The sequence below is a fragment of the Mustela erminea genome, chromosome 14 (genome assembly GCF_009829155.1).
Source record: "Mustela erminea isolate mMusErm1 chromosome 14, mMusErm1.Pri, whole genome shotgun sequence".
In the NCBI taxonomy this organism is placed as follows: domain Eukaryota; kingdom Metazoa; phylum Chordata; class Mammalia; order Carnivora; family Mustelidae; genus Mustela; species Mustela erminea.
The window spans coordinates 1680279-1696755 of record NC_045627.1 but is presented as its reverse complement, the minus strand read 5'-3'; the positions used below and the strand labels follow the sequence as shown (position 1 = coordinate 1696755).

The following is a 16477-nucleotide window of genomic DNA, read 5'->3' as shown; positions in this document are numbered from 1 at the left end:
GACTTCACTCGTGTTGTAGCATGTAACAGTTTATTCCTTTTTATGGTTGTGTAAGGGGCTCTTCCACATTTTATGTATCCATTCATCAGTTGATGGACGTTGGGTGTATACGAGCAGCGCTGCTGTGCACATTCATGTACAGGTTGTGGCAGGAACATCTGTTGTCAGTTCTGTCGGTGTCATACCCCTAGACGTAGAACTGCTGGGTAATTGTACGTGTGTAACTTCTTGAGGAGCTACCGAGCTGTTTGCTGCCTTACCCACTCTATTTTATGTTCTCACCGACAATACAGGAGGGTTCCAGCTTCTCCGCCTTCTTGCCAGCACTTTTCTTCTTCTTTTTTTCTTTTTCTTTTTATTTTACCATAGTTGTCCTAGTGGGTGTGACGTGGCATCTGCATGTGCTTTTGATTCGCATTTCCCCAATGACTAAGGATGTCGAACATCCCGACATGTGCTCTTGACCGTCTGTGTATCATCTTTGGAGAAATGTCTATTCAAAAGTCTTTGGCTTGTTTTTAAATTAGGTTATTTGTCTTTTTGTTGTTGAGTTCTAAGAGTATATTTGCATATTCTGGTTATTAGGTCCTTGTCAGACAAATGATTTGCAGATACTCTCTCCCATTCTGTGGGTTGTCTTTTCACGTTCTCCGTAGTGTCCTTTGACACACGAAAGTTTTTATTTTGATCAAGTTCAGCTTATCTAATATTTCTTATTGCTTTGTGTATCATGTCTAAGAAAGCTTTGCCCGATCCAAAGTCATACAGATTTTCACCTGTTTTCTCTGAGTGTTACAGTTTTTACTCTTACATTTAAATCTTTGATCTATTTTGAGTTATATTTTTGTGTATGTGTGACGTTGCTGTTCCAAGTTCATTCTTTTGCATGTAGATATTCACTTGTCCCAGTAGTAGGCACTCGAAAAGACTGTTTTTCCCCCCATTAAATGGTCTTGGCATCCTTGTGAAAAATCAGTTGACCGTAAATGTGTGGTGTGGGTTGTAAATACTTTCTTTTTGAATACTTGGGAAATCTACACTATAAAGTAAAACCATTCCTAAAGTAGTAAAACCATTCTTGGTTAAGTGAAATGGGTCTCTATTATGGCACTGTGAGTTTGGGTTTGCTTTTCACAGCAAACGCTGCCTAACCCAGTATTCACAGATGTTCCGAGTTATTTAGTCATGTGTTATGCAACTTTTGTTTATCTGAGAACAAATGCATAAATGGTAAGTTGAGTACTAATATTACCTAATAGCATTTGTTCACTGAGGCTAAGTTATATGATTTATTTATTTATTTATTTAAGATTTTATTTGAGAGTGAGAGAGTGCGGGAGCAGGAGGAAGGGACAGAGGGAGAAGCAGGCTCCTTGCTCAGCAGAGCGCCTCATGTGGAACTCAAACCCAAGAGACTGGGATCATGACCTGAGCCAAAGGCAGATGCTTAACCAACTGAGCCACATAGGCACCCCAGTTAAACAATTTAGAATGCCATCATGAAGTTCAAGAACTTCAACAATGTGTAACTGAGGCAGGGAAAGTGATCGACCTAAAGGTATACAGTTGGTGAGTAGGATGGCCAGGATTATGAACCGAGACCCCCTCCCGTGATGTACTACATAACTATGATGTAAGGTCTGAGATGGTCTCAGGAGAGAAAGGTCCAGGCTAATTTGGTCACCAGTGTAAGAAGCAGGTGGCTGTCTGTAGATGACTGTGAAATTACGGTTTGGTATGAAGTCCTTCTCTCCGACACTAGCAGGGTCAGTCTTTGGTTGATTAACTAAAAAAGTCAGTTTAAACAAGTACTCTTAGGGAATGGTACATACAGTTTTTAGCATTTTATTTGGAAAAAATATATGTACATTTATTCTCCATTGAAACAGTGCCAGGTCTTTTCTCTGGAAACTGGCCTGCAGATTAGATTTCTGAGTTATCACAGCACTTGGGTCGCTCAATAGGTTAGGCATCTACCTTCGGTTCAGGTCATGACCTCGGAGTCCTGGGATGGAGTCCCGCATTGGGCTCCCGGTTCAGCAGGGAATCTCCTTCTCCCATTGCCCCTTTCCCTGCTCATACTGTCTGTCTGTGTCTCAAATAAATAAAAAGAATCTTTTTAAAAAAAGCTTTCTATGTTGTCTTTTTTTGCATTCAGTTTCAGTTTGTTTAACTGAATTGAGTGAGAATCCTGTGATCACTCCCTCCCTGCCTGGTACTTGGTCATCTCACCCATACCTAACTTAGCAAAAATTTTCTTACTGATTTCTTTGTATCAAATCTTTCCAAAGTAGCTGTGTTAGTTTTCAAAAGAACAGTGATTTTTTTTTGCAGTCATATTTTGTTGGTTTACATAGTGTTTAATGAAGCTGTATAATTACGAAGTAAGTGTAGGTGTCCTTAACTAGTTTGGGAATCATCACATTTGATTCTTGCTGACTAAACAGGTCATGGAGTAGCAGAGTCACAGGGGAAGTAGATAGTAATTTATTGCCTCTAAGCATATAAGCCTACCGGGGTATCACAGTATTGTAAAGGGGAAACACAAGATAGCTAATCCTGTGAGACCAATACTTGAAAATAGGTTATGAAAGATTTGGAACATCTGATCAATGGGACACTCAGCATGCACATAAAATATTAATAGAAATGTATGTGTTTTACGTAAAGACATTCAAGTTATATTTTTAGATGGGAAATTTTTTTTAATAGAATGGGTTTTTATTTTTTATTTTTTTATTCCTTTTTAAGATTTTATTTATTTATTTGACAGAGAGAGAGAGAGGTCACAAGGAGGCAGAGAGACAGGCAGAGAGAGGGGGGAAAGTAGGCTCCCAGCTGAGCAGAGAGCCTGATGTGAGGCTTGATCTCAGGACCCTGAGATATAACCTGAGCCGAAGGCAGAGGCTTAACCCACTGAGCCACCCAGGTGCCCCTAGCTGGGAAATAGTTTAGAAGAGCATGAATATTTGTGTGTGTGTGTGTGTGTGTGTGTGTGTGTGTGTGTACACATATGTGTGTGTACACACATACATAGAGAAGGTCTGGGGTTTCCATTCAAGATGGTGGCATAGGAGGATCTTGAACTCATCTCTTCTATGAAATACACACTGAATCTATAGCTCCATATGGAAAAATTTTCTGTGGAAAAAACCCTACAACTAGCTGAGTGACTCCTACACATTAGGTGAGTAAGGAAAAAAACCTATGTTGAAGTAAGAATCAGTCTTGCCATAAACCCCACCCCTGGTACAGCGACCTGGGATTGGGAGGGTACTCAAAACCCCAGGCTTCTCCCTGAGGAGCAAAGGGTTTGAGCCCCACTTCTGGCACCCCAACTTCCAAGACGTACATCTAAGACACAAGACCCCAAAACATCCAGCTTTGAAAGCCATCAGAGCTTGCACCCATGAGACCCACAAGGCTATAGCAAACTGAGAAACAGTTCTTAAAGCAGTCGCGCGAGTAGACTGACCCACCCTGGAACTCAGCACAGAAGCAGCAGACTGAAATGGGTTCATATTTCTGTGAAAGAGGCTCATTTGCTTATCTTAAAGCCCTGAGGGGCAGGCATCTAATTTAACATGGATCTGGGAGCCTAGTAAGATGGAGCTGATGGGTACCATCTTTGCGCTGTCCCTCTACCTCGCTTCTGCTTTCTGGCATCTCCTGAAAAGGAGCTTGAATGCTCGTATGATGCCCCGAGGTTTGCAGTTGCTACCCAGGGTATACCTCTAGATCACCTGGCTCTAGCGGCCAGCAAGACTCACACTCACAGTAGTGAGTATCACAGTATTTACAACAACCAAGACTTGGAAATAACTAAAGTGTCCACCAACGGGGTGAATGGATAAAGAAAATGTGTGTGTATACGATGGAATATTACTCAACCATAAAAAGAAGGAAGTCTTGCCATTTGCAACAACATGGATGGACCTTGAGGATATTGTGCTGAGTGAAATAAGTTAGACAGAGAAAGAGAAATACTGTATGATCTCCCTCACATGTGGAATCTAAAAAACAAAACAAAATGAAGTCATAGAGAACAGATTGGTGGTTGCCAGAGGCGAGGTTGTGGAGGAAATAGATGAAGGGGTCCAGTGGTATAAACTTCCAGTTAATAAGATAAGCCTTGGGGATGTAATGTACATCATAGTGACTGTAGTAAATAATACTGTGTATTATTGTATATTTATTTTATTATTTTTTATTAGAAATATGTATTATTAGCCCCAGGGTTACAGGTCTGTGAATTGTCAGGCTTACACACTTCCCAGCACTCACCGTAATACATACCTTCCCCAATGTCCACAACCCCACCACCCTCTCCCTACACCCCTCCCCCCAGCAACCCTCAGTTTGTTTTGTGAGATTAAGAGTCTCTTATGGTTTGTCTCCCTCCCAATCCAATCTTTTTTTTTTAAAGATTTTATTTATTTATTGGACAGACAGAAATCACAAGTAGGCAGAGAGGCAGGCAGAGAGAGAGGAGGAAGCAGGATCCCCGTTGAGCAGAGAGCCCGATGTGGGGCTCAATTCCAGGACCCTGTGATCATGACCTGAGCCGAAGGCAGAGGCTTTAACCCACTGAGCCACCCAGGTGCCCCCCTCCGAATCCAGTCTTGTTTCATTTTTTCCTTCCCTACCCCCACACCCCCCACTTTGCCTCTCAAATTCCTCATATCAGGGAGATTGTATGATAATTGTCTTTCTCTGATTATTTCACTCAGCATACCCTCTAGTTCCATCCACGTCATTGCACATGGCAAGATTTCATTTCTTTTGATGGCTGCATAGTATATTATATATATATATATTTTTTAAGATTTTATTTATTTATTAGACAGAGATTACAAGTAGGCAGAGAGGCAGGCAGAGAGAGAGGAGGAAACAGGCTCCCTGCTGAGGAGAGAGCCTGATGTGGGGCTCGATCCCAGGACCCTGGAATCATGACCTGAGCCGAAGGTAGAGGCCTTAACTCACTGAGCTACCCAGGTGCCGTATATTATTATATATTTAAAGTTGCTAAAGCTTAAGAGTTCTTAGCACAAGAAAAAAATGTGTATGTTTGGTGATGGATGTTAACTAGTCTTAGGGTGATCATTTCACAACAGATAAAAATATGGAATTTTTATGTTGTACGCCTGAAACTAACATGTGTCCATTATATGTCAGTTTCTTTAAAAAGTAATTGATATTTTATTTTTTTAAAAATTATTTATTTATTAGACAGAGATTACAAGTAGGCAGAGAGGCAGGCAGAGAGAGAGGAGGAAACAGGCTCCCTGCTGAGGAGAGAGCCTGATGTGGGGCTCGATCCCAGGACCCTGGAATCATGACCTGAGCCGAAGGTAGAGGCCTTAACTCACTGAACCAGCCAGGCACCCCAAAAGTAATTTATATTTTAAAGAGAAAGACTAGGGCACCTGGGTGGCTCAGTCAGTTAAGCGTCTGCCTTCGGTTGAGATCTTGATTTCAGGGTCTTGGAATGAAGCCCTGGCATCAGGCTCCCAGCTCAGCAGAGAGCCGGCTTCTCCCTCTGCCCCTCCTCCCACTTGTTCTCTCCATCTCTCTCTCTCAAATAAATAAAATCTTAAAAAAAAAAAAAGTAAAGAGAAAGACCAAAACAAGGTCTGGAAGGATGTGAATCGCTGTGTTAAATAGTGAAGAAAAATAAACATTAACAGTGCTTAACTGCAGAGCATTAGAGAGTGGGTGATTTTTTTTTTTCTCTCTTACATAAGTATTTCTTGGTTGGTTGAAAGTTTGACAGTGAACATTTGTTACTTTTAAAATTAAGAAGAAAAAGCTGTTTCTATTTTGAGAAGAGCCTCTTTGAAATGTATAATTAAAAGAAATAAAATGCCTGTAGAGTTAGGCAACTGGAGAGAATGGTCTTGGTGAGGGGCCCCATTTCCCATAATCTTAGGAAGTGAGCAGACCCCCTGATGTCCCTGTGTGTGTTCCCCTGCAGTAATACGGCCTCTTATTCTTTCTCTGATCTTATTTTTCTATGTAAAATGTGGTATCAGTGCAATTATTTTTTCTTTCTGGTTTGATTTTCAGGAAGATTTCGACGTCGATCACTTTGTGTCTGACTGTAGGAAGCGTGTCCAGCTGGAGGAACTAAGAGGAGATCTGGAACTCTACTATAAACTTTTAAAACAGCCATGGTCGAGCTCATCAACAAGGATTATGCAGATTTTGTCAACCTTTCCACAAACTTGGTAAACCTGAAATTCACAAGTCCTACACACACACACACACACACACACACACACACACACACTTTCTCTCTCCTTCATATTTATTAAAAGGGCAGAGTTTTTAGAAACCTTTCAGTTGATTACCCCACCAACCCCACCAGAAACTTGAAGAAATTACCAATTTCATTAATAAAAGAACTAAACTTTTTGGAATACATTTTTTTGTTTGTTTTAGTTTTTATTCATTTAAGGTTGCTCTAGTTTGATTATGTTTCAAATTCATTAGTCAACAATGAAAAGTAAAGGATAATAATACCCAAGGGGTTGTTTTATTAGTTGCTAAGTGATTACCCTGAAGTCTTCCTTGATTTAGACTAATTTGTAGGAGCAAATGTCCACCACTCTTACAATGTTTAATTTACTCCCAGGTATATCTGTTAGCCAGAGCTAGGTTGAGGGAACATTGGCCAATATTGATATTTAAAAAGTTTGGTTTTATAAAAATATAAGAATGATTTGCAGTGAGCTTATCAATTGTTTGTAAAAGCTGTTTAGAAATGTTGAATTTTGTTACTTGGCAGAAAAGTCTCCTTGTTGATGCTTCATTTTGTTTTAAATCTTGTCCAGAGAAGCACAGAAAGTTGCAGCTCCGTGGGAATTTCAAGAAGCATTAAAATTAATGATGCACATTTGCTTTTGGGAAATATACCACTAAGATAAATATCCCAATAGGATTAAAAACCTAGAAAATTTTACTTCTGTTTAATTTCTATTTTTCTCAAGGCTTATAATAATGTTTAAGAGAGACGTAGCCCGTCAGACTTTCACATCAGCTGGCTGAGTATCATCAATTACAGACAGAGAACTGTTCACCTTCTGTGAAAATTTTTCACATTCATTTAAAATGTCATCTAAAGGCAAATTGTTCTTAAGGAAACTTTCGTTTCTCATGACTTCCCTTATTTTTATAGTTTCATGTATTTCAACAGATTTTTTTTCATATTCTATGAACAACATTAATGGCCAAATAACACTTCTGTTGCTTAGCTAGTTATGTAGCAAAATACGGTTGTGCCAAAAAAATAACTTAAATCTGGTACTGCTTTTGATCGTTAAATAGATACGTCACTATTACTCCTTATCGTGATGTGTTTGTGCCAACCTGGTTTTGCCTTTAGGTTAGCATGGATAAAGCCCTCAATCAACTTTCTGTGCCTTTGGGACAGTTACGAGAAGTTCTGGTAAGTCCCCAATTAATGAAAACAGTCTGCTGTGACGCCTGTTGTGCTCGTCGGCTTTTCTCTAAGAATTCTTTTCATCTGTTAGTTTGGTGGTACTGGTGGTTGTATTTTAACGGTTCATGATTATAATATTCACCTTCAGAAGAGTTGTAAATGATTTTGTTTTTGCATATGCTAAAAACCTAAAAAAACATGTTCGATTTGAAGAAGACATATTCTCAGAGTAGACAACCTTAAAATGTCAGGGGAGAGGAAGCATATTTCCAAATTCAACTTATTAATGCCACTTTGGTCATATGTAAGTGGTTTCTAACTTACGAATGACTTGTATTTTAACAGTTTGTAATCTTGTAAATATCCCCCCCACCCCACGTAATCTACGTGTGGTTAGGTTCCTGGGCTGATCTACAAAAACTGTGTAATCCCTAATGGAACTGAAGGATAATATAAATAAAATGTAATACTTAATAAATGTTACATTTGCATGTTCTCTCAGAAAAATCTCTGTTGTGGGAATGGGACTCCCCACCTCTAAGCCATTGGGAATAGGAACTCCACCTGGGTGAACAGTGGAGGGGCAGTTGTGGCATCACTTCTAACAGAAAACTGTGCTGCCCTGTCTCCCCCCCCCGCCCCCCCGTCTGTGTCTGGTGCCCTGACTTACGGCCTCTGTCCGTTCTGATGCCCTGTCGTAAACTTGTCATAAACGACACCATCCTTCCTTGTCTGTCTCCTCTAGCTTGAGTGGCCTCGTGCATCCCTCCCCTAAGACAGTGCCTGCATCCTAGAGAGAATATAAGGAGAACGTAATTTAAGGGAAGACACAGTACATGGTTAGAACCAAGAAAAATGTGGAGTAATGGAAATATCAGTGCTGAGAAGCCTAGGGGAGGGGCAGGCAGGAAAGAGTTCGTGAAACAGGTAAAAATCTTGAGTTGTGCCTTGAGGTAGCCAATACTTTCCATGGTTTATGTCTCATTTGAATTTTACAAAATCTTGTTAAAGGTACTTTTCCTTGGAATGGAAGGGATTTTCGTGGTCCGCTGCTGGATTCCACACCAGCCGCTGTGGGGCTCTCCCACTGCCTCCTTGGTGTGCCTCTTCCTCCCGGGGCCCTCATAGTGGTGTTGTTTCCCAAGCCTAGCCTTCCTTTGGCCTCCCACTCTTCTCTCCCCCTGGAGGCAGATTTGCTCTACTCACACAGGCTCCCGTCCCGCCTCACCCCCTGCCATCACCGTATCCCCTCCCTTTTCCATGGCCTGTTTTTATGGCCACTTTGGTCCTGCTCAGCCACAGGCCTGACCTGCCTTTCTGGTCCCAACTCTGAAGCTGTTCTGTGAGATTCTCAGACCTCTGAGGGATACAACTATATCTGTCTTCATTGTATCCCTGTGGGCTGCCACAATACTGACGTCCAGGAGGTGTGTTTCATAATGTTGATGGAGTGAATTAATTCACCTTCCTGTGGAATTTTTGTGATATGCCTACTTCATTCTAGTTGTTTCTGTTAACCTTTGTTTTGGCCCTAATTCCTAATTATCTCTTTATTCATTAGCTTCTGGACATGTTTCTCTACCTCTGTGCTCTGCCTTTTTCTGGTCTTCTGTTCTTCATACTTGATTCCTGGTATTTCCATACCCACATTTCATCATCATGCATCAGTGCTTTGACATTCTCTCGTTCTCCAAAATATGCAGAATCTAAAGACCTCATCTCAGTGAAGTTGGCCCTCCATTCCTATGTTTGCTTCTCTCCAGAAGGAAGCCTGCAGTGCACATGGCTGTGTGCCTGTCTGACCCTGCCCCTGAGTGTGTCTGCACTTACATCTGCTCCCCATCCCCTCCCCACCTCGGCAGCTGTGTACACATGGCTTTCAGAGTCCGATTCGAGCCCCGTCGCATTTCCAGACTCTCCTGTACTTTGCTTCATATTATCTGTTCTCCATTCTAAGCCCCCTCATCCCCATAACTTTCACTGTATATGTGTCCTTCTTCTTCTGGCCATGCGACCCTGCCTTCGTGTCATTATGCCCCCAGATCATGAGTCCCCTCAACAGTAACTATGTCTGGTATATCATGTTTGTTTTTTTTTTTTGTCAATATCTGCATAGTACTGGTGCACAGGTATTAAGTTCTGTGGAATTGAATGAGATGTAGGAACTTGATAATGTGACAAAACAATGTCTGTAATACGTTTTCTTTATTATTCTTTTAAAGAGTCTCAGGTCATCTGTCAGTGAAGGAATTCGGGCAGTAGATGAACGAATGTGTAAACAAGAGGACATAAGGAAAGAAAAAGGTACCCTCCAGTAGATTTCTTATGCTGCATGCCAGTTGAAGCCCTCTCCTCTTTTCTCCACGAACTTGTCAGCACTATTCAGCTTTTTTTCAAAGCTCTCACGCATGTGCATTTTATGCATTATGTCACGTTATCTACCTGAATAATAAGACAGAATTTCAGAGGTACCCACACAATCTCAAGATCACCCACTTTTTCCAGAACAAGAAACCGTGATAACTGTTGTCGGTGCAGCGCTTGACAGTTAACGACTGTATAAATTGTCAGCCGCCCTGTAAAGAAAATAGGCCTATATTAGAGACTAGGGGAGAAGTGGGCTTTCCAAAGCAAACTCAGGATTCTGCAGTAGGTTTGTTGTTATTTTCTGATCCTGTGTTCTTTATGTTCTGGTGTTCACTTTAATTTTTTCGATTCCCAGTAGTTAGCATGTGGTGTTGGCTTAGTTTCAGGTGTGTGAGACAGGCAACGGCTCTGTACATCTGAGGGCTCACCCCGGGAGTGTGCCCTTAGTGCTATCTCCAGTTTCAAGTGTCCCCGATGTCATTCATGATCATAACGATGTAGGGGCACAGCGGGCATTGGGAGTCTGGGCTTCTGACTCTCGCCTGCTGCTCTGTACTATGCTTTTCTATGTGTATTATTAGCATATTTGTTAAAATCTCAGTGGGGAGAAAGCCTGTTTGAGGGACCTTCTGTTTAATTCGCCTCTGGATCTGCTCACAGCTTTTGTCCAAAGAATGCTTGTCATGCGCTTCCAGACAAAACAGTAAGCTTTATGAGAGCAGGGTGTATTTCTTGCTTTATTTTCTCGTGTCCCCCTCCTCCCCCATCCCCCGTCGGAATGAATGTCGAGCTCCCAGGGGTGTTCAGTAACTATTTATTGAATGGATGACTTTGTATTTTTTTGTTCTTTAAGGATGAGAGTTTTCATAATGTCCCTCAACCTCCTTGATAATATTTGTAGTGTAAAAGGTCTTTAATGATTTGGTGCTTGGCCATATAGGTATATGCACATGTAAACTGAGAGGGTCAGTACGATCGGAAGCCAAAGTTAAAACATGAATAAAGGGCCATAAGAAAACAAATGGAGGGGCGCCTGGTGGCTCAGTTGGTTAAACGTCCGACTCTTGATTTTGGCTCAGGTCATGATCTCAGGGTCATGAGATTGAGCCCCGCATTGAGCTCTATGCTCAGCAGGATGTCTGCTCGAGATTCTCTCTCTCCCTCTGCCCCTCCCCTGCACGTGCACTATGCAGTCTCTCTCTCTCTCTCAAATAAACAAATCTTTTTAAAAAAATAGGAAAGAAATGCCCATAGAAAGATTCAGGATGGGGAAAAGAAGAAATAAGAGTATAGAATATGAGAAAGCAAAGTCTAGGGTTTTTTTTTTTCTCTATAAACTTGCAATAGAATATGGAAGTATGCTTATTCTAGAACTAAGATTTGCATTCTTGAGAATTCTGTGTTTCATAGAAATATTCAAAATATAGCATGCCCTATATATTTGAAGTTAACTTTTGGTCTTATATTTTCCTGCATTTAGCATGGGAAATAAAGATGATTAAGAGTAAAGATGGTGACGTTTTTTGTTTGCTTAATTTTTATTTTTATAGATGTGTGTTGAGGCTTATACAAGTTATTTGATCAGTTGAAAAGATTGAAAAAATCTTAAGTTCACAAAGTTCTAAAGAAACCTCTGCACTAGAAGCAAGCAGGTAAGCATTTTTTTTTTAACTAAGTAGCACATAAATTAATACTTCACATCCAGTCTAATTAGGCGGGGACGGCTTAGTTAGAATTCATTTCTGAACAAGAAGAAAATCCAGGTTTGTGGCTAGAATGTAGCTCCAGGAGAGTGGAGAGCATGAAATGGTGAAATCTATAACACGTTCCTATAAACCCTTTGGTTATAGACCACAGTTCCAACACGTCATTATGCTTGCAGTGGAAAAGTATATTTGGAATCACCTTCCCTGAGGACTAGCAAAGTCCTGTTGATCTTTAAGGCATACCTACCATTCATCTTGGTTTTTCTCCATCTCATTTTTTTTCCCTAGACATGCCCAGAGTATTACCATTGATGTATTTTGCACCAGCATTATATTATTATGAAACAGTATAGGACGCATCCAGTTGAAATTTACAAACAGGAAAGAAAAAGCTTATGAAATAGGAAAAAGATGATGGCTCTCTTTAGTTATACTGTGATTGTCTTGTTCCCTTCCTGGTGTGAATTTTCAATCAGCCAGGGTAGATGAGTGACTCAGAAAATGAGTAGTTAGGTCCTGTCAGCACCGTGAGACACACAGTGGTGCAGTGGGAGTAGCCCGGGCTGGTCCTGCACATACCAGCTGGGCTGCCTGCGTCAAGGTCGCCTGGTGCCCTGCGTGCCCTGCGTGCTCTGTTGTGTGAGGCTAACAGTCCCTCCCCCTGCAGGCGGAGTTAGGTTTCTAAATTTCAGGAATTAAGGTTTTAGATTTGGAAGGAACTTGAGAGACCATATGCTCCACATGTCTCATGATGGAGATTAAGAACGGACACATCCCAAAGGAAGCGATTCTCTGGTCCTAGGTCTCTGCCCCCTTTCACATCAAGGCATTCAACTAAGTGGTCAGCCTCCACTGTGCTTGTGTCTCTAGCCCGTTGCACTCGTGCTTCTGCCCCAGGTCGTCCACACTTAGCTGACAGTCTGTACGCGGCCCTTCTGCAGCCCGTGTGTCTCCAGCGGCTCTGCTTCGCTGCGGCCCTTGGCAGCACCTGCAGCCCCTCCAGCCATGTCCACGTTCGGCCCCTGGGGAGCTGGCCCTCCAGTGTTCTTCCCGTCTTTGCTGTTGCTGCTGTGCTCCTCGGATAGAAACACCTCAGTGAGCTCTGTGTCTACAATCCTGTCCCTTTGCAACACTGTCCTTGATAAACAGACATTGTGCGCTTTCTTGCTCAGAATTACCTTGGAGGACTTTTTTCTCCAGAAGAGCAGCTCTGAGCTCTGGAGTCAGGAAAGCCAGAGCAGCGTCAGCGCACGGTAAATCCATCATGCTCTGCTAGGCCCAGAAATGCCGAGATAAGGATAAATAGGAAATGCGCATGGGATCAGTCAGTAGAGGTTGGGATTAGGCTTCGGCATTGGTCGTGCTGAGCGCCTGCCTTCCCTCCACACCAGTTACTGCTCCTGGGACGGGGCACACCGTGGCAGGTCTCCAGACATTTTTGGGTTTCCTTACAGTGTGTTTCCTCACTACCTGACTGCCCATCCTCAGATGTGGGATGCCTCATAGAGCCCAGCAGGGGCTTTGGGGCCTTTGTTGTGTGTTTTTTTTTTTTTCTTTCACTGTTCGGCTTCCTTTTGAATGGGGTTGACGCTTTCTAATGTGGGGGGCAAGAGGGAAGTGTATCCAGTCCACTTGATGGCAGATGCACTGTGAGTGATTTCTCACCAGCTCCCAGAGCACCGAGCTTGCTCTTTCTGCCAGTTGGGTAAATGTAAACTTGGAGTCCGCTGCTCTGAGCGATTTCCCAGGTTGCTGCTAGGCGGTCAGTTTTAGCTGATTGAGGAGACAGCAGTAGTTGGTACTGGGGAGGTACTTGGGAGGGAGAATGAGGCAGGCGGAGAAGAAGAGGGGGATTCGGGTATGAACGGTAGGACAGGGCAAGAGAGAGGAGGGGGTTAGAGAATGGGAGGAGAAGGGAGAAGAAGGGCACGAATGGGAGAGCCCGAGGAACGTGGTGGAAACATGCAGTTGTACCCACACTGACCTAAAATAGCTCCATCCCCTTGCCTGGGCCCTGTGGCCCGGGCCAGGCTGCGTCGGTGGCTTCTATGACCTCCCCGCTCCTCACCCCTCGCACCTGGGGCCTGCTGCACAGACAGTTTGTCCTGAAATTTGATGGCGTGCAGGTGCCTGAGCGCTGTAAGGCATGGGGGGGCGGTGGGGGTGGCAGGTTTTAACTTTGGGAATTACACTTCTCTAATTGTCTCTACTAGCCCTCTCTGGACTAGAGAGATTTTGGAGAGAATTGCCACAGAATTTAACCAGTTACAGTTTCATGCTGTTCAGAGCAAAGGCATGCCTCTTCTGGACTAAAGTAAGACCAGTAAGTGTTGGTTTCGATTTTCAATTTGCTGTTTGCGAATTTCCTGGATGATTTTGGTTTGACCTAGCATTGCCCCTGATAATTGCTACTCTACAGGATTTTGAAGCTAGCTTTGAATTTTTTTTTTCAGTATCTCCTGCTTGGGACCCTGCTTCCATTATGTCACACTAGATAGATTTTGTGTAAAGACACAAGCGTAGTCTCCAAACTATGCAAGTAAAATTAATTCTGAATTTCATGTAACTTGACACATCATATGATGTAGTCAGAGTTCATTTATCCAAAGCCCTTGACTGGGTTTAAATGCACGTTTGTCAGATTTACTCCGTAGCTTAAGAGGCAAATAACTTTTTGTCGTTCAGTAATTGTCTAAACTTCACTTTGATGAAGCCGACTTACTTTCAAAGAAATCATAGGGAGGGGACGCCTCAGTGGCTCAGTCAGTTAAGCCACTGCCTCTGGCTTGGGTCATGATCCCAGGGTCCTGGGATCGAGTCCCACCTTGGGCTCCTTGCTTGGCAGGAAGCCTGCTTCTCTTTCTGCCTATGCCTCCTTATGTGCTTGTGCTCTCTCTCGACAAATAAATAAATAAAAACCTTTAAAAAAGAAAGAAAGAGAAGAAGAAGAAGAAAGAAAAGAATAATCATGGGGAGAAGAGATTCATTGTTATTCTCTAGGAAATGTTGGGATTTTAATCTTACATATATTCTGGTAGAATTAGAGGCTCGCTTTATATATATAACACATATGTATATAAATTATACACATATATTTGAGCTTTTAGAAACTGTTGTGCCTGGACCTTCTTTCCTGGTCTCTCTGTTCTTGCAGCGAATAGCCCACATTACGGCCATGCTGCAGCAGTCCCTGGGAGGCCTGCTGCTAGAAGGGCTTCAGACTTCCAATGTGGACATCATACGGCACTGCCTCCAGACTTACGCTACAATTGACAAGACACGGGATGCAGAGGCGTTAGTTGGTCAAGTACTGGTGAAACCGTACATGGATGAGGTTTGTGCCCCCATGCACCTCATTCCACAAACACAGAGCATCTAATCTGGCTTCGTTTCTTGACTGGGTGCGAGAGAGCTCAGGGCTCTTCCTTGAAGATGCTCTTAGTTCCTGCTCTTCTGGTTGTAAGAAAAGGTTGGTCCCGCTTGGAGCCCATCAGCATGGCAGGAATCAGGCATGCGCTCTGGTCTCTTCCAGTGATGCCATAACTCAGGGATCATCTTAATTTAGTAGGGGTGAGGGACTTGCCTAGGAAGAAGGTACGGATCAGAACATTTTCAGGTCAATTTCCATTTCCATAAGTTATACGTTAATGAAGTTGCCGAAAAGCGTGACCCCACCAAGGCGCCCGTGCCCACTGGAGGAGCTGGAAGACAGCTCTGTGCGCAGGGAAAGTCTGTGAGGGGAGGCGTCTTCGCAGAATTGATGTGGCCTAAGTCTTGAAGACCATGGGGGAGTTTGCCAGGCTAGGAAGGTGGGAGGGAGGGAATATTCAAAGATAAAGGGCTTTTAAGGGCGAGTTAGCGGGGTAGTACCTTAAGTCCGGAACTTGGTTACCCAGTGTTCTTGACCTATAAGGATACAGTTAAATACAGGGAGTCAGTGTATGCTGCCTCTGCGCGGCCGGAGTATGGGCTGCACCATGTGAGGCCGCCAGCAATCAGCAGCTTCCAACTTAGAGAGCGTCGGTTTCATCTAGTTCAGGCTGACAGAAGTCATGAAGCCAGTCTCAGCGTTTGAGGGCTTTCTTCCAGTCACCTGCCAGTGCGAGTGTTCTTTCTGTCCGGTAAGTATAAAGCTACCCACCATGACTTCAGGATGAAAGGCTTCCAGTTTTAAAACGAGACAGTATCCCAGTGATAGAAGTGAAATTGAAGGATTAATTTCAGTAATCTTCTCAGCTTCATTAAGACTACTAAAAGTAAATGATCTGTCAGTTCTTTGTATGTATCCTATTATAGTTCATAGCTCTCTCTGTGGGGGTGAAAAAGATCACATTATTCTTTGACACTAAATGAAAATATTTTAGTTATTTAATTTATGCCCTTTTCATTGAACTGAATCTAATATGCTAAATTAGGGAAGTACTTTACGTTTCCGTGTCGTTAAATGAACTGTGGCCACGTTTGTATTTTAAGTTTGTATGCTTGTCATTCACCTCCTGCAACTCAGCCTCACCAAAAAAAATAAAATACTAAAGCAAAATAAGATGTGTTTTCTTCCATCACTTTCCATCTCAGCCCTTTCCCTGTTCTGGAGACGGTAGAGGATAAGGCCAGGGTGAAGACGGTACAGAGCTGTTGTCTGCAGATACAGTATTTTGCTTTTAAGCTCAGAAGGGAAGCAGATGAGTGTGTGTGATGTTTTAGATTCAGGCCAGTCTCTGTCAGTGCACAGGACAGCTCCCCATAGCAAAAATTAATGTGGCCCCAAATGCCAGCAGTATAGAAATCTCAGTCTACATTAATGCAAGTAGCATCCCCACCCCACAACCCCGCAAGTCCGTTCTGCACACAGCAGCCTGAGTGATTCTTTTCTTTTCTCATTAAGATTTTATTTACTTATTTGACAGAGCGAGAGAGAGATCTCATGTAGGCAGAGAGGCAGGCAGTGGGAAAGGGAGAATCA

At 42.8% G+C, this 16477-nt stretch overlaps 1 protein-coding gene across 14 annotated transcripts; it reads left to right on the top strand.

Moving 5' to 3' along the window:
- The first annotated feature begins 2076 nt into the window (after window positions 1-2076).
- Window positions 2077-16208, top strand: LOC116572628 (conserved oligomeric Golgi complex subunit 2-like). Of its 14 annotated transcripts, none has more exons than XR_004278447.1 (7): window positions 4946-4995; window positions 6067-6227; window positions 7385-7447; window positions 9664-9745; window positions 11359-11460; window positions 13728-13837; window positions 14669-16036. XR_004278447.1 is itself a non-coding variant. In XM_032311729.1 (5 exons), exons 2-5 carry the CDS (start codon window positions 6171-6173, stop codon window positions 14785-14787), a joined length of 321 nt encoding a protein of 106 aa, XP_032167620.1. In that variant the 5' UTR covers window positions 4946-4995; window positions 6067-6170; the 3' UTR covers window positions 14788-16036. The 14 variants fall into 14 exon arrangements, 2 of the variants coding, with proteins under 2 accessions (XP_032167620.1, XP_032167621.1); XR_004278445.1 differs by having other exon boundaries at window positions 11359-12609; XR_004278442.1 differs by having other exon boundaries at window positions 11359-12767.
- The last annotated feature ends 269 nt before the right edge of the window (window positions 16209-16477 follow it).